This window comes from Convolutriloba macropyga, chromosome 6 (genome assembly GCF_964194025.1).
Source record: "Convolutriloba macropyga chromosome 6, txConMacr16.3, whole genome shotgun sequence".
NCBI classification, from domain to species: domain Eukaryota; kingdom Metazoa; phylum Xenacoelomorpha; order Acoela; family Convolutidae; genus Convolutriloba; species Convolutriloba macropyga.
In genome coordinates this window covers 21,729,313-21,751,479 of record NC_134473.1, presented here as the reverse complement: position 1 = coordinate 21,751,479, position 22,167 = coordinate 21,729,313, and the positions used below count along the sequence as shown (strand labels likewise).

Here is a 22,167-nt window from a genome sequence, read left to right as displayed (position 1 = left end):
TCTGAGTTTTATTATTTTGTGATTCACAAAATGATCACTGTCGAGAAACGGGATCTTGACAAAAAGATAGATGACTCCAGGGTTAATATCTCTTAATTGAGAACGTATCGCAATTTGTGAGAAGAAATTCAAGATCTGACTTTGAAAAATCTATCAAATTTCTTTTGACGGGTTTTGGAAGCACTCCTGAGGCACCTGAGGTACTCACTTTTAAAAATATGATAATATATTGATAAAATATTGTACCACAAAAATTCAAGAGTTTAAAACTTTTTTTGTCGAAATTGCTCTAACAACGTGTCTGAGGTTTGTCACCTATATGGCACCTCATATTCTTTCAGACCTCTATCAATTGCAATCATGACCTTATGATCCTAAATAAACTGCATGCAATAGCAACAATAAGCATTTCCAAGTTTACAAACTCTCGTACGGGTATACTGGCAGCCAACTGTCAAACGCAAATTTGGGTTCACCAATCAAATGTTCGCAATAAACAACCTCTAGAACGTTCTTAATTCAAAGTAAATATCAACACCAGTTATAACACGTTATTGTTCACCATGCTTTCTTTGTTAATAATATTTCTATTTCATCACGTGGCTATAACGTGGTCAGCTGATACAGTCGTGAGACCCCAAATCAGTCTCAATTGGACATCTCAGACTTTTATTATTCCCCCTGGAGCTTTTCCTAATGATACAGGTCAGTTTAAATTGCGCTGATCAGATTTATTTTCCCTTCTCGCCGCGTCCACACACAAACATGTTTCGAATAAGCACTTTAGAAAAGTCTACGAGTAGTTCAGCATCAGTTTAATTGCCCTTCTATGTCTATAGTTTTTGTTTGTAGACGGAATATACGTTTGATTACACCTAAAAAGATATTTGATTTGTTTTTCGAGCATTCTGATTTGCTACAAGTTTTTTTGGGTAATTGTTTTTTTGTTAGTCGTATAACTTCATAAAGCTGCTTCTCTGTGGGTTTATATCAACTTTCAGTTTGATTCATACCCAGTGCAATAATTCCTGGTAATCTTTTAGTTAGTCCGGAAAAATACGCGGCAAGATGCGGGAAACATATGAGAAAAGCCTAAGAATCAAACCGGAATACTTTCTAGTGTTCGTAAGATATGCCATGATTGAGTGAGATCTCGTATTTCCTGCCAAGTTTTTCGGGCACATCGGCATCCTGGCAGGGACAGGGGGAAAAAGCGTGAACCAAAGGGTTCCCTCTATTATCAAGGTGTCCGGGGAAAATAAGATTCCCAACAAGAAAAAGGAGAAAAGGAGAAAAAGGAGACAAAACTACAAAAGAAAAACGGGAAAACTTCTACACCTATTTACATGGAAATAGGTGTAGAATGGAGAATTTCAAGTTTGAGTGCAAAGGAATGATGCCCAGTTCTGCTATTGGCCCTAAAACATTTGAAAGAATTCAAAAAACAACATTAGTTAAAAATTAATTTTTTTTTCGCCTGAAATTCAATCACCTAAATTATTGCATTATTTTTCAAAGATAATATATCCATTCACTGCTCTTCTGCTTGTTTGTTTTTGATATTTGCAGGATGCCATCAAATTGAAGAGATCCTGAAAATCTATAAAAAACATGTTGAATGATTACAAAATGGAAGTAAAAATGAAACTGTTTTTGATAAATTGAAAATCACTTTGTAATTCTAAAACAATTGTTTGACACAGAACTCTATTTCCTTGTACTGCACAAGTTTTATATTTGGCACCATTTAAAACCAACATATCGTTGCGTGATAATACATGGCCTAATATTGTTCATCACTATTATATATCATCATTATCAACAGTTTTTGGATGTTTAGTACCACCTTACGATATTTTGGCTTCAAATGATGCAAAAACGAAAACTTCAAATAGTAAAATAACGTAGCGTTCCGTGCAAATTAATGGTTTTAAGTTCACAAGGTCGTTTTCAAATTGGTTTGATTTTTTTTGGTTGATCATTGCTCCATATGTTTTTCAGTATACGTTCTGGATCTCATCATTTTTGCTTGCAAGTATCAGATATATAAAACCATCAAGCAGACTTTTCGGGTGAACAGCACAATGTTTCAATTTAGAGTACAAAAAATGCAATACAGCTTCAAAACTTAAATGTTAGTAATCTGGAACACATTTTGAAATGAGAAAAGAACTTTCAAAATATACTTGCGAATAGTTTTCCGCTAGGACCCACTAGAGATTTTTTAGCCCCCGATTAATTGTTTTAATCATACTTGTGTTTGTTTTTGTATATTCGTATTTCTGAAGATACAATCAGAGAACATCATCAGTGCGGAAGTTTGAAATAATACGTGCATATTAAGAACTGTTTGCATAATATGCAAACAACAATAGACAACCTGTTGTTTATGCATTTTTTTGCAGCTGTATCTATTTTATGAATTAATATACAGACCTCTAGTTATGAAAAAAATATGAAAGTTTTAGTGAGCTGAGACGTAATTTGTGAGAGCCCCTATTTCAGCTACTTAGTGCGGAGGATAATCCAAAAGACACAAATCTTTATAAAACCAAGAATGACATAAAGTCTCAAATGGTAAAAAAAATTGCTAAAAAATTGCAAAAAAAAGATTTTAGTGAAAAAAATTGTTATGGATCCGGTCTTTATAGAATGATTAAATGGTAAACTTATCAACTTGCGCTGTTTTGTTTCGTACCCTCATAAGACTGCCCTTCTAATTACCTTGTTCTAATTACCCTAACTAAAGAATGGTATAAATATTTAAAACTCAATAATTCTTTGCTTTTCTACAAAATCCAATTTTAAGCTCAAAATGAAGGTAAACGTCAAATTTGAAAACTGAAATACAATGGATTTACGATCCTGAACTAATCATTTAAGCAAGCAGGAAAATTTTTGCCGAGCTGGCCTGACAGTGTGGAGTACGTCCTATATTACATAGAAAATTGCTATTTATTTTGGCTCCTAATGTAACGGTTTAGTTCCAATGCAAACTCTCTCAAACTCAGCAACGTTTTAATGCATTTCCTGGACCGTTTTTTGGACTTCATTTGAACTTATTAGGCTTTTCAAACAGCAGGCCACAAAATATATATGATTATGTTTACATCACTTCAGCCTGTAGCTGATTTCATTTTGCCTTCATTTCAATTCTGTTCTCCTTTACCTATAAAAATTGGGATCTCTCAGTCAATTCTGACTTTTAAATGCTTTTCGATTTTGTTGCTTTAGCAAATCTTTGGTTTAGCAGAGCAGATTTGCTTTACTGCATCTAACAGAAGTAACTAAAAAGCTGCTTTCTTGAGAAAATTTCTTATTTATATATTTGGTCAGATCATCTAAAGAATTTTGAGAACTAATTTAATTCTTCATTTATTGTGTCGGGCTTCGTTTTAACTGAGTTCATCTAGTCCCAACGGTTCTTAAATCCAGTTTAAAAATCAAATTTTGCGTGCGAATGTAATTTTCACAGTTTATTACACAGACCGCTGACGCGGTCCTCTAAAAGGAGCACTCTAAGAAGAGTATATATAATGTAAAATTGGCATCAATTTTATTGAGATAGAGTTTTTTTGATGATCATTCAGAGTTGTTTTTTGGGGCTGTAGTCGTTAACTTCCAATGATTAAAGTATCATTTGCAGGTTCTTGGATGCCAATTTCTTCGTCCTGGGAAAGACAGAAAAAAGTTCATTTGTACTAATCCCTAAAAAATCAAACTTTTCATCAGTTTTCTCATTTTTCATTCGAAATGGTTTGAATAGATTGTGGTACCTCAGCAGCGTAGCATGCAATAAATACGACATTTTTAGGCCTCAATGGATTGCACGTAGTAAATTATGAGCTGGCTGAAGTGCTTTTCTCAAACAAAATGTAAAGTGAAAATTCAGCTATATAATTTTCTGTTCTTTATGAAAGAAATGATCCGTTGGAAATAACATGAAAAACCTATCATATGAACAAGCCCACTATAAAACTTTTCTAGGTATAGAAAATTTTTCTTCTTACAAGCTCTTCAACTGATCGTAATTTGTTCATTCCTTTGTTCCTCTCCGCTGATAAACAAAGGTATTTGTCCCTGAATGTTTTTTACACCAAAAATTTGACAAACTCTTGGCTGGTAAAAACAACATATTTGTTCAACTGCTTTCTCTGGAAGAAAACTACAGAAAATTTGAATGCTCGAGAGTTGAATCCTATTTCAATAGGTGGTCTAAAACAATTTAAAAATAATAATTATTGTCGTATTGATTAGCGCATGCTTCGTTTCAATTCTACTCGCCACAATAACAATATTGTATATATATTCTCTAGCTATTGCTTAAAATAAAAAATAAAATGACGAAACAATGAATAAAATGACAGAAAATACAATTTGTTGATAACAATTTCAATTTTTCTTGATTGTTGTTAACCGATTCCAATACCACCTGCCCCTTCAACAGCAGGTTGTAGCCTACTCCGACGCCTATCATGCAAGACCCTTGTAGGAATCCAGACGCTTTTCTTGCTAGATTCTTGCAACACTTCCACGCTTATTTTGCAGGAATCTTGCAAGATCGACGGTTATCTCGCAAGTTCTTGCATAAAAGTGTGTAATCTTACTACACTCTTGTAATAGTCTTGCAAGATCTTTAAAGAGAGCCTTCGGTAATAGGCTTGGGTAGAACTTGAATAAATGAACTGAAAATTGTATATTAGAGTTTTCCCATGCAAATAGTGGTCAAATGCAAATGTCTTTTGACATTAATCAACAGAGCAATCAAGGTTCAACTAATAGTTAATAATCATCAATCTAGTTTGTCGTCCAATTGTTAAATGTTTTACTAATTCACTGCTCGCTATGTTTTATTTGATGTTACTGTCTTTCACCGATATTGCGTCTTCAACATTGCAAACTGACACAGTTGTGACTCCTCAGGTCCAATTGAACTGGACCTCACAGACATTCATTATACCTCGAGGATCTTTCCCCAAAGATACAAGTTCGTTTCGGCTAACAGCGTTGAGAATTGCGCTACATCTTTGTATGAATGATCGTATTCAATGCTTTTGTCGCAAAGTGAAAGCAGGGCAAAGCTGTGAAAAAAATGATTTTTTCATATCTAGTTCCGACTATAATGGTACATAACTCTGCCTGGATTTTGTATGCAGTCTGAGAAATGAACTTTTTCTGAACTTGTTTTTGTTTTTCGATTTTATTACTTGTTGAATTAAAGCCACTGCAGACGTTGAATTTAGACATTTGTGTTACGAAACTAGTAGTTCGCTTTTTTGGTAAATTGGTTTTACACAGTTTTACATTTTTCAGCGAATAAAAGTATTTTCACTTATCCGGTAATTTATTTTCTGAAATTTATATTGTCTTTTTTTCAAGGAGTCTCGGATATTTATTAGGATAACCAAGCTATCTGCTCGGAAAATTATTGGAAACTTCAAGGAATCCCATTAAAATACCCACAAATGCGGTATTGAAACGAGGACAATTACCTGCAGAGAACACCAAGAAACACTGGATTAATTCGGTACATTCTTTCTCATATCACTATAAATAATTATAATAAGAAAAATTTGCAATTATAATACATTTTTTGCTGTTTTGGATAGCCAAATTTATAACTGAAAGTTATTATTTGAAATATCGTAGCCCGATCAATTTTAATTCAAAAAAACTTACTAAAAGAAATTTAAGACGTTTTGAAGCGTTTTTTCTTCTTCAAAACTTGGCAACCTTTCTCTTCTCCAATTCCTTTTCATTCAATTTGACTTGCGGTATCTGGGGGGGGATTGAAATCCAGTTGGACGAGGGTAGACGAGGGGAGTGTCGGGAGGGGGGGGGGTGAGTGGGTGGCTCAAACTTTAAAGTTTATGAACCGCCAAAAAAGATTTGAAGAATCGCTTTCTCGGACTCTAAGTAAAACATCAGCATCTCGAATCTCACTCCCTCCAAGAGCTTGCCTTTATCCTATTTTCAAGGACGAACAGCCAAATGGGTAAGAAGTCCAGCACGTGAAAAATTGCAAAAAAAACAACCGGACTATTATAAACGCTACCAATTTCATTTCAGGCAATTATCATGAAGTACTATCAAAAACCTCAAAAAATTATGCCTGGAGCTACAAATTGGAAAACATTCTGTTTGTCGTCAATTGTTGTCAAAACCGCAGAACAGGAAGTTTATTAGCCAGACCAACTCGGTTTGCGGAGATGGGTTACGGCAAAGATGCCGCATAGCTAATTGGATCCTTCCTCACTTTGTGATGATACCTACTTTTAGTTTTCAGAGAAATAAAGGGTTTTAGAAAAAAACCATAAAAATTAAAATAAAAGAGGAATAATTAGTTTTTCTTTTCATTTTTTTAAAGCATTTGCTGCAAGTCTAAAAAAGTTTTTTAAAAAACATACAAAATGTTTCCAATTTACAGCAATCACAGAAACCGTATATTTGAATAAAAACTCACCTCAACGCTCAGCTCAAAAATTATTTCAACACTTAACTTCAGCATTCATTCAGCAGTCAAAATAACGGTCAACTCAGCACTCATCTTAACACTCTACTCAACACTCAAGTCTTCACTCAAGTTGACACTAAACGCAATCTTCAATCCAACTCTCAACTCACCACTCAACTTCGCTCTCTACTCAACGTTCAACCAATCAATTACCTCAAAACTCAGCTTAACAGTCAACTCAACAACCAACTAATCACTGGATTCAATTATTAACTGAACACTACTTTCAACTGCCAACTTAACAAGTAGCTCAACTTACATTTCAACTTCAGTTCAACTCTCAACTAACTTCCAATGTCAGCATACGCATGGAGCTTAAGTACTTGATTTTAAAAAAGCTAGGTTGTTAATAAAGTGAAGTTAATATTAACCCTGAAGTTAATAAAGTGAATAAAGTGGATAACCTTGAAGTTAATAAAGTGACAGAGATTAAATTAAAGAAAAACGCAATTCACAATCGTTTGCTTTGGATTACAAGTTTCTTTATCGAGAAAAAAATGGAAATGCGTTGCCGCAAAATTTATAATACCATTGACTCAATTTTTGATTTGAGCGTTCAATTTGTTATAATATAGGAGCTTAACTTATTTCCGGAAGTTATTCATATAAGGGTTCTTTATAGTAATAAAAAACTTGAGAAAGTTATTGGGTGAAATATTGGGTTCGCGATTAAGAGAACAGTCGTTAGCTAGGAGCACAAACAGCAATTTTGAATTCAAATATGGCTTTAAAATTTTTAATAACACGTAAAGGCCTTTTTGAGAAGTCGTTTTTTGTTTATTGAATGTGAAATTTTGCGGACATATTTTATTACTTCAATGAAAACAATTCATTGCAATGTAATCTAAAGTCACGATTTCAAATCCACCTCGTTCTGGATACAGATAAACTATTATTGGCCCGCGATGTGGTAATGGGAGGTAGTACGAACCACTTCTATGTACTTCAAACCTACCAGTAAAAAGTTTTATTACGACAACTTGCAGACTGAGATAGAATAGTGCAAAAAATCTTGCTTGAACAAGGCTTTGCAAAATTTCAGGCCTTGATGACCAAGAATCGCAAGAACAAAGGCTGCCAGGTGACTGTTGCGATTCAGGTGTCAGTAGAACATAGCAATTTTCTTACTTTTTTAAAAAATTTCCTTTTGAAGGATCATAGCAATCAATTTGATAGCAAACAACATGATAAGACAGCTTCCCACAGTTATCCTAACTTTCACCAAATTTTCCCTGTTTTAGTATATAAAACTTAAAGTTTAACCCTATCAGCTGTAGCAATTGAAATACGTTAGTAAAAATGTTTTTGGTCACAAATTGACAAATGTTACAAGCATAACTAGAAACCTTGATAGAACAAGGAATATTGTTAAAGCAATCCGTGTTTTACGTTGAAAGCAGTTTAACTTCGTTTTTGCGTCAGCATTAACTTGATGACTATAGAAAAGAAATATTGAAAATGTTCCTCAGTTGTTCGTTGAGAAGTAGACTCCAAAACATAATTACTAATTTCATATAAATAAAATTTTCTGCAGATCCTACGCTACATGGCTTTGCAACTGGCTTTGCAAATGGGTTTTTCCGACCCCTACTTTAATAATCATCTGTTTTTTATAAATCATTTTTTGTGAATGTATATATTTGATGTGCAAAGAAATTCAGGGTATACCGAAAAAATCATTGAGCACAGAAAAGAAACTTTTAAAAGTGTCTTGATTCCTAATTTATAGGAGTTATTGATGTTTAAACTTTTGTGAACATTAAGCTTATTTCCTTATTTTAATAAATTTTTGGTATATTTCTTATATAAGATCAAAATAAAAACAATGGTGCTATTGATTTTATTTTCACAAAGACACAAAAAAATTTCCCACTATTTGAGCTGACAATGTTTGATTAGAATATGAGCTATAACACTTTAAATTCGGCGTTTTTTAAAAATATTACCACATATAAATCTTTAGCGAATCTTGTCCAGAATTTCCGAAGCTGTGAATTAGAGATTAAAATATTTTTCGAAATATATATGCCAATTCTCTGTCCTCATGAGTGTACAGAAAATTTGATAAATTTTGGTTTTCTGAAAAATTCTGCCATCTTCTTTCTTATTTAAATTGATTTTTAACAAATATTCGTCATTCTTTATGAAATATTCCATTATATTGGATAGTTTAAATCTACATCAACTTGGTTCATAACCTTCCATTAGATATTACCTCATTACGGCCAATTCGTTAACACTGTCTTCAATGTAAAGTCAGAATGCGCTGCTCGAGCAATTTCTTTTCAGAGAGAAATGTTCAAGCATTCCTTTTTCTTCTGTGTGTTTTTTCTCTTCATTTTTTTTCTGTTTTGCCTTTTAAGCAGAAGTAAATGTTCTTAAAGTGCAGAGCTCCTATTGTTTGAATCAAACAAAAGAGCTTAAATTTTAACATTTTCCACTCTTTTATATTTTTCTGTGCTATCTTCAAAAAACTTTATCATTTTTTTGTTGTTTTGCCCAATTTAATCATGTTTTTAGTTACCATCCATCAATGGGTTTCCCTATGCAACAGCCCCAATAAGTTCTCTAAATAAACAATAACTAATTGCTGTTTAGTTTCAATTGATAGCGTCTTGATTTTTGAGATGCTATCGAGAAAAAGTCAAGAAGTTAATTAATGTTTTAATGAGACATTGCCAATCCAGAGTTTTGATGAGTTCAATTTTAGGCCCTTTCTGGGGAAATGAAAATTAACTTCACTGGTGTTCACATCACTGGTATACATTTATTACATATTAAAACCAAAACATGATCTGTTCAGTGACAATTTCCGACCTCTTCCCCATTTTGTACGAAATTGGGTCAAAAATACAATGGGTGGGACGGAACATTATTTTCAAACGCGCATTACCGAGAGTCCTTGTTCGTTTTGCAGTTCCTTTAGCATTCTTTTTCAAATTGGCCAATGTAAAAGGTGGACTGAATGGTGAGGGGAAGAAATTTCCATTGCAAAAGAGTTCATATTTGGTCACGCACAGCCAGTTGCTCATAAAATATCTCAAGAACGGTTAACAAAACTGTGAATTTTAGCCGCATTTAAAGGCCACATCTGAGGAAACATTAAATACTGCTTCTAATAGCATTTCAAACAGTGTTTTTCGAAATATAATTGAAATCATTTGAGAAAATTTTAATTGTTTCCAGCTATATAATAACACCAATGAACGAACCACGTATTTACTGAAGGCTAGATAATTTCGTTCGTTGTGGGCAAAAAATGTATCTAGATGGATTTGCAAAACTAGATTTATCTGCAAAGAGAAGTTGATAGTTTGTCACAAACAGTTTTTAAAAATGATACCAACAAAAGTGTATTTGCGGGTCATATTTTTGCTAGTGATTTTCTCAAGAATAATTTTAGTTACAGCTTCGTTGCAAATTGACACAAGAACTGTGTCACCCTTTGGTACAGAGGTACCATAACATGTACTTATTTCGCCCATTCGCCAATTCCTTATTTGATATCTTTCATGTTGGATTTGTTTATGTCTGATGTTAAGAGATTTCACGTTGCAGTTCCTAACTTACTTTATTGTTCATATTTTTCGGAGCTTCGTTGCTAAACTTGTTCATCCAATTTTGCAAAATGGATGCTTACGCATTCATGCTTATACACTTTGTCTGGAAGCCATTCCTTGACTTCCTAAATTAACTTTCATTCTTCAATTTGATCTTTTAGAATGCACTACTGAATTAAACTCCCAATGAAATCGTTCTATCGCCAAGCGAAACTATTCGTATATCTAATCGGCCGAATCGCCCCGCGAACCAGTGTAATAGCATAATAATTTTTCAAGCTTGTTTCGCCCAGCGAATCAGCATTAGGGAGATAATCGGTCTATACGCACCGCAAATCAGCAATACATATCGCAGCACAAGAATTGTGTACAACCTGGCGCAGTCAGCAGGGTCCAGGAGATTTCCTTTAGCCATAGACCCATTTTGGTAATAGGCCTCGACGGAGACTCCACTTCGTTGGGAGAGGTGGAGTACCCAATTAAAGCTATTCTTTCTTGCCAAGGAAGGAGTAACCCTGAATGCCCTACTTCGTACAAAACCCGCGGAAATAACCTTTCAAGCGCAACGGACTTACGAGCAACCAATTGATGACCCCACTGAGGCAACCGAACAAGAACGCAAACCGAGAAAAATCCAACTCAAACTCAGCTGGTAACTCAAATGTAAAAAAGTAGTCGAAGCTGGGGTACTATGTTGTGACCGACCATGGACTGTTTGCGAACAAACATGGGTCTCTCTTCTATATTTCAGGATCGGAACCGAGGGTAGACATTTTTTAACAGAAAAAACTCTCGCATTCGTCAATGAGATAACAACAAAAGAATTGTGGTAATTAATATAAGAATCTTTTGTTAGACCACGCAACGTAACGTTCGACAGATATCTTTTCTTCTCAAGAAAAAAAAGAAGGCGGAAATCGTTGAACAATATTACAACATACTAGGAACTAGACAAAAATTGCAAGTTCGCCGACATCAAATAAACGGTAATACGTGGCGTGTTTATTCCTAATATGTCAGACACACAAATCCAACGACATTTGCTCCGCGAAACAACAGGCCCGAGTGCAGCTCTACAACTAAATATGAAACTAGAATTTGAACAGCAAAACCAATGAATATTAAATGCACAGCGCAACTCATCATCAACACACAACTAAACGTTAGCGGTTTTAGCCCCAAGATCTGACGTAATCAAAACTATCAAACTATCTGGTCGCCGCTTTGGGCAGACTAGTAGCTCCAATCGAAAGAAACAATTGGACCTCGAAAAAGGCACAATTCGTAATTGTCGAAAACGGCCTACGGCAACTCATTGAAAGAAAATTGATCGAGACTCTGGGCATCTGCATCAAGCAAGAAGACACAACTAACAAATTAGTAAACGGCATCAACGCGCTAAACCCGATAACAAACAGATCACCAAGAAATTCCTCGGCTTAAAAACACGAAATGTTAAATCAAAAAATTATACAGTTATATCCAGTTTTCACTAAAAATACTACCAAGTACGCCACCAAGAAGGCAGGAAAGTTCCAATTAATATCCAAGACAAAATCAAATCAGAATTAAAATAAATCCTAAAACCAGGCCACATCAAAAAACTTGACTCATATTCACATAAAAAACTTCACTTCACCCATAATAATAACAGTGCAGAAAAATGGTCCAATAAATTAGCTCTAGATTTGAAGGTCTTGAGCAAATAAAATAACAAAATTAAAAAACAAATGACAAACATAGTTAGCTTGAAATAATTTTTTTCACAGAATTTAAGCTCAAACGCGACGCAAAACGAGTCATGTTTAACAACAATTGAATTGTAATACGCTTATAGCCAGCTCAATTTACACACTGAAATAGCACGGCAAAGCAATTTCAATATAATACGTGGTGATATAGAAGGCAAATATCAATTTAAAACAATTCTTTACGGTCCAATCTGGCCCGAATTTCAAAGAGCCAAAAGTGAAACCCTAAATGACTTTTGGGCCATACAAACACATACTGCTTTCTCGACAATATATTAATTGTTAGTAGCGGATCGCTTAAAGAGCATCTAGATTGAGTCCGAAAATAATTAATTTGGTTGATGAGAATCTAAGACTAAATCTATCGAAAAACCATTTTTCAAAATAAAAACTGCAGGGCCCGGATAACAGTTGTGGAATAGCGTTTTTAGCCATTATAAACTAGAACGAGTGCAGTTCCAAACCTTAAATCCACAGTACACCAACAAAAACTATTATCTTTTCTTGGATCTGTGCACCACCTTAGTAAATTCATACCGAATTTAGTACAATTATGCCACCCTTTACAACTATTATTGAAAAAGTCAGAAGATTCATTTTTACTAAAACCACAATATGCACTTTGAAGAAATCAAAACTAATATAGCACGAGAGAAACAAACACTACAATCCGAATTTAGAAAGGTAAATACATTTTGACGCTTCCGGAGAGAGTTTAGGAGCAGCTCTGAATCAATAAGATCACGAAGGCTGGAAAGCATTTGCCTTCCTCTATCGTTTCTTGCATTAATCCCAATCAAGATATATTAACAACGGACTAGTACTTTTGGGGGTGGTAGAGATCGTTGAATAATCCAAGTATTATCTATTTGGACACAAGGTTACAGTCATCATAGGTTATCGTGCAAAGCTCTCAATAATGAAAGAACTTTGCTCAAGTAATTTATATAACAGCAGACTTACTCGCTGGGTAGATCGGCTTTTATCATTCAATTTTGAAATAGAACATCTGCCAGGCACAAAAATGAGCTGTGTCCATTATATTTCGCGTGTGCCCAATCAATTAGCACACATTGTTACATATTATGATGAGCAGTTTGTGGTAGCTAAATTTGATGCAGTGAAAGGCAGCGCAATATCTTTCCTTTTAAATAAATCAAATTAGGATTCAAATCGGCCGCAAATTGATGCAAATTACCGACCAATATCCAAAAATGGCAGAATGCATGCAAAAAACTAATTTTGCGGAGCGAGTGGAAAGCATGAAAACATTTCATGCAGATTTGCGCTCTGCTGCAAAAATACAATCCGCATATGGAATGAATGATTTGACTGACACCAGCTAAGTCATTCAATTACACCGATCTCTAACTTCCCAAATACAAGCAGCAGAAGCCCCAAAAACAGATGAAACAAACACATCAGACTCCACACCAGGAACCGTAACAGACATCTAAGCAGAAGTATTTATTTTGCCTTGAATAAAACTTCTAAAAAAGCTTCTAGCTTGCTTAACTACGAACGACACCATCCCAAAATATTTCCGAGAATGCGTGTTGGCGAAGAACGAGTAATGATGCAAGCAGCTGAGTCCGTACATTCACAATTTTTGGCGGGACTTACACGTAAAATCTGGTTGAATTTGCATCGATGATCGCATAGCGATCCAACAGTCAATCAAAGACACCTACAAAAAGGCGAGTCACTCAGCAATACTGGCAGGTGTTGAATGACGGACAAGGCCTTTAATGCATGGTGGTCAAACATGAACAGAGAATTACTCTCCCATTTGAAAATTTGTAAATTTTGCGAGCAAAACAATATTGACGTAATTGCTGTACCAATTAAGCACCACAGAGCAATCGGCTGAGCAGAAAGTTTAATCCAAACATTTAAACATACATTGGGATGTTTTAAAGAAGCTGCTAAATTGCAACCCAATTTGAAAATGTCAAATAACTCAATAATATACCAGTTTAGCATCTGGAAACAGAAAATTCTGAGAATAAGCTCATTTGTAGCGCATATTGTACGCAAACCAAATACAGCTTTGAGTAATATGTGAACTGAAAAACATCTGAATAAACTATCTCATCGAAATGTTATAAATATTTTTTTAGGTCAAGATACTGTTCAATGGACTACCCTGATCTCAGAGGACAAATGGGAAGACCGGGACCGCAGTGACACCAAAATTGAAATCAACAAAAACAAATGCAATTCAGAATGCGAATGTACGAACATTGGGGCACAAACCAGATGAGTTACGCTTCATAATATTAGAAACATTAGGCCATCGAATACTTAGAACGGAAGAATTTCCTCAGCCAAATCTAGCAAAGAAGATACCAGCTAACAAACGCTCTAAGAAAGACCTCCAATGTCTATAAATGGCCGTGGCAGCCGACTCAAAAATTTTCAGAGACGACAACGTCAATTACACAGTCAAGGAACCGAGCAAGTGTATGTAACCATAAGCAGGTTGGACGTCAAGAAAATTGGCACCAACGCCAAAAAAGACAATTCAGTTGAAATCTACGCCGACGGATGACCAAAAATGACGGGAAAATAAATGAGGATAAAGTGGCAAAACATGCCAGCAATCTCAAGAGAGAAGTAGAGGGTGGCAAGCAAAATAGCCGCAAACCACCTTTCGACGACGTCAGAACCGTCTCATCAGTGAATGCAAACTTTTCATGAGCACTTAGAGTTCGATTTATTGCAAAGTCAGACCATCCATCACCACCATCCCGTAGTAACGACAAAAAAACCACAAGCACAGGCAACACATCAAACAAACCACGACGCCGCAAAACAAACCAAACTGCAAATACCAACCCAACAATCATGAATCAAAAGTTTTATGCCACGCGAAATTGACAGCTCCAAATCACGCAAAACGAGCAGCAAATCGCAACAATCCAGCAAGGCAGCTCAACAATCAACACCGCTATGATATTAAATTGCCTTACTTATTTATAAATCATAACGAATTTTAAGCAAATCGTTGTTTTCGTTTTGCAGGAAATGTGGTACACAAGTATCATAACTTGTACATATTTCGCCTCTTCAAAATTTCCTTATTTAGTATTGTTCAAGTTGGATTTGTTTATGTCTGATGTTAAGATATTTAACGTTGCAGTTCTTAACTCAATATATTCTTCATACCTTTAGGAGCTTCAATGCTAAACTTGTTCATCCATTTTGACTGACTCAGTGAACTTTCAATCTTCAATTTTTCTTTAAGAATTCACTACTGCTACTGAAAAAAACTTCAAAACAAATCGTTCTATTCGAAATGCGAAACTAGTCTAATTCGAATGGGCCCAATTACCCCGCGAATCACGTTAATAGCATATTAAACTTTCAAGCCTGTTTCACCCCGCGAATCAGCATGAAAAAGATAATTGTTCTAAACGCACCGCAAATCAGCAATAAATGTCGTAGCACAATAATTGTGCACGGCACGTCCTATTTTGAATTTTTTCACAAAAAAATATCTAACTGCAATAGTTCATCATCGATTGATTAATCGAGCAATACCTGCTTCACTTTTTGGTCACGGTATGCGCTCTCGGGTCGAGGTGTGAACGCTGAAAATCGCTAAATGTAAGAATTGCGGTGAAATGAAGTGAAAAGATGCAAGAATTGCAATTTTTAGCGTTAAATGCGTTGAAAACGGGGAAAAAATTCACCGCTAAGAATCACAAACCGTGCAAGTTTTCTTCGCTAAATTAGCACAATGTTCCATGGATTCAACTTTTTATTGAAACTATATAAGATTTGAGGCGAAAATGTCGATACTCTTAACTGGCCATTTGCCCGTAGAAATTGTTACAACACAATCAATTCAAAGTATTCCACTATGTCGTTGAAGTCTGAATCCGTGTTTTTTTTTCACCGCTATCCACCGCTATTCTTACAATATTTTTTCGACAAATCCTCGGCCCGGGTTTTCTGTTTCAGAGCACTCTGGGCTGCGATCATCTGTTGAGAGTCGAGGTTTGGCTGAACCCGTAATACTAGGTCTATATATCTCTTTACATTTATCAATATGCATTGCTATCAAGTTTAACGCATACCCAATATATTCATGACCAGAAGAAACAGATATACATAAGAAACATATTTTCCATGACTGCTCCGGGACATATCATGTCCAGGGCCTCACCCCCCCCCCCTAACTCCTTCTATTTCCCCGCCTCTTTAGTCAGATCATCACAGCCTAGGAAAAACTCTTACTTGTCTGAGTTCACTTATCAAAAAATAACTTTTTTAAATTGAAACCATAATTTCCGGATAATAACTTTGAAAGTTCCGAACTGCCAAAATTGATAATTTAATCATCAGAAATTTTGGTTATTTCGCTATCGACAGGTTTGTCACGACAGGTTTGGCCATGCCCAAGGGCCACGGCCTCGTTTATGGGAGTCAATTTTACGTTTCCATCATTTTAAGAAAAGAATTCAGAAGTATTAGGCAACCGGGTTTGTAACAAAAGTTTTAGCTGGAGATTTTGACCGCGGATTACTGTTTTCATCTGGTAAATCGGCTTATAAACAGTAGTAAATTTTTTTGAGAATAGTAGTTTTTAAGCAGTAGAGATCTGTTTCAAATAGAGAAATTTGTTAAGAAAAACGTCAACAAAATTGAACGATATTGTTTGAAATTTGTATCATGATTTGCATGTTTTCATTTCGTCTAGTTTTCTGGCAGTTTTCTGATTATTCAAAATAAAATAAACTGAAATTTAAATCATTTAACGATGCCCTCATTAAACAGTGCCCTCATTAACAGTTTGCGTCCGTACTATATGTAACCGAGAACGAGAAAAATGTCTAGCAATTTCTTCTTTTCAAAACGATGTTCTGTAAATTATTATCTAAGGCCGATATTGAAGGACTTCAAAGTAACATAAAATATAAAGAAATTTGAGTCCATAGCACTGCAGGTTAACAAACAAATCTTTAAACTGGTTTTTTATTTTCTCATAAAAATTGCAAACAAAAATGATGCCTCCTGTTAATCTCAGCCGCATTTTGAGCGAAGAAAAAAGTAGAAAGTGTCCCGAAGGTTCATACAAGGCAACAACAATTTAACGCAAAGCTGTCTTGAATATTTTCTGTCAAAAATAACAAAATAACAACGCGGGTCAAAATCTCAGCTGCGTTTCAGCGCAATTTCTAGTGAGAATTACGCTGGTTGTGCAAAAAATTGTTCAAGAAATGCGCTGAAACTTTGAGATTTTAGCGAATCTTCAAAGCAACTGTTACATAACTTTTCAGCATATTCAGCATATTTCTCACATAAATTTTAGCACTTTTTGCATCGCATTTCATGCAAAGCATCGGCGCTTTTGATAAACAGTTTTAGTTGATCTCAACTCAGAATTATGTAAAGTCTTTGCCCTGAAAAATCTTACTGTTTTGTAAGAACTGCGCATAAAGGCGTTGAAAGAAAGTAAAAAAAGGTGCTGAATTTTCTGCGCAAGTCCTATATAACTTCAGCGGATTTCAACACTTATCAGCGCATTTCTTTGAAAATGGATCTTTGTTATAAGATCACACTAAGAGGTTAGAGTTTGACGAATCAATGGCATGAGGAATTGCTTGACGCCTATAAAACAGCAGAGCAGGTCTCGAGACTCAGTTAATGCAAAAATAGTTTGAAAGTGAGCTAATGCTTTTGAAAATTTAGCACCTTTCAGCGCATTCCTTACATAAGTTCAGCGCATTTGAGCATATTTCAGCTTATTATTATGTAAATTTTTTGCGTTAAATTTGTTGAAAAATCGCCGCATCTCATTGCATTTTTCATATAATTTTTGGAAACAATTTTCTTCCCAGTAAACAAAAATGCTTAATAATTGTTCCAACATTTAAAAATTAAAATGTTTTCATTTTGAGCCATTGAATTCAGATAATCCAATAGCATTTTTAGATGTAACGCCAGAGACTTCAGTTTATCAATTTATAAAATATTCATGACTCAAAACTGCTGAAAAACTTGCGAGGAATTTGAAAGGACGCTTGAACTAGATCGATACTCTATCTTCAAATGAAGCCTCCTTTTTTCATTGAAAAGATAAAAAGAAAAACATGTGGAATTTAAGCAGGGAGCAAGCCCCTCTGAGAATAAAAGAATAGAATTTTGGTTTGCAACTCCAAATTTTACGTTGATTTTTTCAACAATTAACTGCTTCAGACGCTTATCTGTTTTATGTTTACATCTAGCAAAAACGAATGTCTATGAGATAAAGGATACAATTTTATAATATATAGTCCTTGTGCCCTCACATCCTAAATTTCTTGTAACAACGTTTATGTTCATTCGTCGTCGCTATACCCCGACTTTTTCACATTCATTTTTTCTTTCATAGTTTTTTCATACCAGCTGCTAAACATGTTGATAGTTGATGATTGGTTCAAGATATTTGGAAACCTGTTCGATAGTTAATTACATCTTCTATTTAATCTTCTGATAATCAGTTGGTTTTTAAACCCAAACTTCAAACTTAATAGTTGATATATAAATGCCAAACATCAATCGAAACTAGCTAATATTGAACCACGCCACTAATTTAGACCATAACTGTAATTCAGATCACACTCATACTCACTCCCACCGTGGATTACGTGGAACGTTAAAGCTACGTTATACGCGTTTCATAATGTACAATAGAATCATAAAAAACGTCACTCTCAATCTATAAACTTTGGATTGACACACTTTCACGAACCAAACCAAGTCTAGCCAAACTTATCCAAAATCCATTGTCCAAGCGAGCAATTAAACAGCCAACAGAAGTAAACTAGAGAAAAACACACAAAAACAACCAAATCTAAATGTCTTAGGAGTTGAAATATTAGAAAATTTGAGATGCAGGAAAATTGCCCTGCGAAAAAACGAGAGAAAAGTGTACTCAATGAGATGTTTCATTCCTGTATCTGAGTATCAGTACAGAAGGAAGGAAGAATTTGAATCGCAAACACCTTCACATCGTAGTGTCCAATTCGGATCTGTAAAAAATCATGTTAACGGCTTTGATTACAGCCAGAAATATCACCTTTGTACATATTTATTCTCTTCAAGAAACTAAAAGAAGGGAGAAAGCGTCTAGCAGTTTTACTGTAAACAAAATGTTTAAGAAAACTATAGTTTCCAAGATTGCGAGGAGAGAATAATACAAGTAAAATTATAACAATCATGTTGAACAGAGAAATACAACGCAAATTGCAACGTGAAACAGTTGACCTAAAAGAAGCACATACAACTGCAATTAACATGGAAATGGGTGAAAAAAAACCAGATGGGATAAACAGTGCAAAAATATTCAATCAGCATACCAAAAATGTATAGTGGATTTTGCCTGGCAAAACATACAAAAAATCAGTACGCTAATTTTTAAGCGGCGAAGTACAAACAAGCCATGCTGAAACTGTACAAAATCAGCACATTAACTAGAGACAGAATTGTCTAGCACAATGACAAAACCAGCAAAAGTTGTGGATTACAAAATCAGTTTGCTCCAACGTGTTGCATATCAGAAAAAGTTAAAAAACTTCAAAAAATTGAAAATGGTAAGGTACAAAATATGGAACGCAATTTCAACTTATACAATAGCCTAAATTAGCAATCATATCAAAAAACTTGATCAAGAACGTGACACAGGAGACAATATATTTTAGTAGAATCGGTTAATCAATTCGCTGTACGCATACAGCCCGTTAAATTTACACCCTGAAACAGCACGACACTGTAATTTTTTATATAATGAGCGATATGGCATGCACAAACTGAATAAAAACGGGGATCTCCGGTTTGACTGATATGCGGACGAATTATAGCCATCAATCTATAATACTCTATTTGGCCTAACCAGTACATACTGCTTTCTTGATGACACTACAAACTTTAATTAAGGAAGTCTCGAAGAGCACATGCATCTGGTTGGAAAATGTCCTAAAAATGGAAGATAAAAAAAATTGAAAATAAATCAAAATAAGTGACACATTTAGAAAGAAAGAAAAAATATATACCATGTCAGTGGTATAATTTTAATCAAAGTGGATAAACTACCTAAAAATAAAAAAATTGCATCTTTGACCCTCAAGCACCCAAATACGTTGAAAAATTTTAGATCATTCTTGGTTTCTGTTTACCGTCTAAGCAATGTTTTTTCCGAATTTAGCAAAATTAGGCCACCAATTAGACCACTAAATAAAAGTTAACATAGAACATCGTGAGAGAAGAGAGCGAAAAACTCTTTGAAAGGTTTAAAAATTACATTATAAATACAGATAAAATTAATCACCATAATTTCCATTTAGAAAATAGAATAAAATTCGAAGAATCTCGTCAGTGTTTAGGATCGCCAAGAAATTCGATAAAGAAAGATGAAGGACTGTCGCTTTTTCATTGAAATTTGTAATTTCAATGGAGTAAAGAATTAGAGTAAATGAACTGAAATTGCTTGGAGTTGGTTCGGGAAAAGAAAATTTCTAACACTATTTTCATGGTCAGAAATTTACGGATCCCAGAGACTTGCTGTCAATCATGAATGGTCGTCGTTCGAAAGAAGGATACAAGAGCAGGTTATGTTAACGGGTAGAGCGCCTTGTGCCACTTAATTTCGAAATTTAGCTTTTGCTTGGAACACGAATAATCATGGTCCATTTTATTTCACACGAAACACAGCAAAAGCCGTAAAAATGTCAGTTATGATGAGCAAATCTTATAGTTGCGAATCTTGAATAATTAAACGCTATGCAGATTCGTTTTAATGTACACTTTATTACAGACTACTTGAAATTTTCACGCCAAACTGACTAATAACGCGAAATTGAATTCGTTAACTACCAATTACTCAAAGAAATGTCGATATCAGAAGTAATAATAAACTGGATTCCACTAATTCGACTGCTAATAATCTGTCGAATAATGTTGAATCAAATTTGAACAAATTGAGGATAACAGACTCTTCATCTCAAATTCAATTAAAGGGGCCAATGCAGAAGCTATGCATAGCATCTAAGTTGGGAGAAGAAGGATAGGGAAAAGTGGCATGCATGGTGGCCGTCCATTAACTGCGATATTCTAAACAAGACGTGCAATGCACTCTCTGTACAATAACAGATAAGAAAAGCTTTCAACCAGTTCTTCATAAAATTGATCGCAATGTGATTAAAAGAAAAGGTGCAATGTACTCAATGAGGAGGCTCAAATCGGTTTCGCGAGAGTCCAATTTAAAATGTAAAGGACAGGCAACTAATTTTTTTGAGTGTTTGGATATATTTTAAAGTTTTTCATCAGCGGTGTTATTTGAACATGCAGGTCGAAGTGAAATAAAAAAGCGTCTCTATATTCCAACACTAACGAAGGGCCTTTCACGGTCAATTAAGTTTGATCAGGGTGAGAAGTCAGATCAGTGAGCAAATAAAGTCCTTTTGAGAGCGAAAGATTACGGAAAAATTGAGGCTGTAATCAAAGATGACAGGGCTTTACGCCTCGTCAAGATGCCTATACAAACCATTAAACAATGACCAACCAGAATAAAGGTCAACAGTTTCAGTTAAAAAAAGCTAACTTGACTCAGTAGCCAACTTTGACTCAATAGCGAGTAAAAAGCTTGACTCAAAGACAACTTAAATTCTTTCGCCAAAATTTGAAATGTTTTGACGTTTGACGCGTATTACAAAATTTTCGATGTTCGAGTTGGAAAGCAAATACACTTTTTGGTAATACTAGCGCTGAGCCCAATATGAGAATTCGGTCAAACCAAAAGATTATCGATACAAATATAGATTTCAACACTATTGGCTGGAAGTAATTACTTGGAGGGGATGCCTGGAAGGAGATATACAGAAGTGCTGAGGAACCAGAATGAAACAGAACCGATGGGACCATTGAGGCAATCGAAAAACAGATAGAAGATCTGCAGGGCGAAACACGATTAAACAAATCGAATTTTACATCCAAACTACGCCGCAATAACTTTTTGCAACTGAAACTGGCAAAAAATATACCCCCTCATAAACACTCAAAGAAAGATTTGCAATACTGGACCTACCTCACATACTATTTCAGTGCTGAATCATTACATATCAATTATGTGTTTTATTATGTCAAGTTTACTGATCATGACACTTTATAGACTGTTTATGATGTCTTTTTAGCTTCTACTATGTCGATGGGCTGCAGAGTATGAAATAATAAACTTCCTTTTTTCTTGACAGAATGAATCATAAACTGTCTTTTGCCTGCAAAGCATGATTTTAAGATGCGCATGATGCGAAGTATTCGCTTGATTTAGGATGCGCAGGATGCTTAGTATTCGCTTAAA

General features: G+C 34.9%; 1 protein-coding gene across 2 annotated transcripts in view; it reads left to right on the top strand.

The window, feature by feature from the left end:
- Positions 1 to 495: 495 nt before the first annotated feature.
- LOC142340859 (uncharacterized) overlaps positions 496 to 22,167 on the top strand; it is a 55,478-nt gene continuing 33,806 nt past the window's right edge. The window contains exons 1-2 of one of the 2 annotated variants that reach the window (XM_075391603.1): positions 496 to 705; positions 15,792 to 15,851. In XM_075391603.1, the coding sequence (XP_075247718.1) occupies positions 564 to 705; positions 15,792 to 15,851 (202 nt within the window). In that variant the 5' untranslated portion in view covers positions 496 to 563. The remainder of the gene's footprint in view (positions 706 to 15,791; positions 15,852 to 22,167) is intronic. The other variant, XM_075391604.1, reaches the window with a different exon arrangement.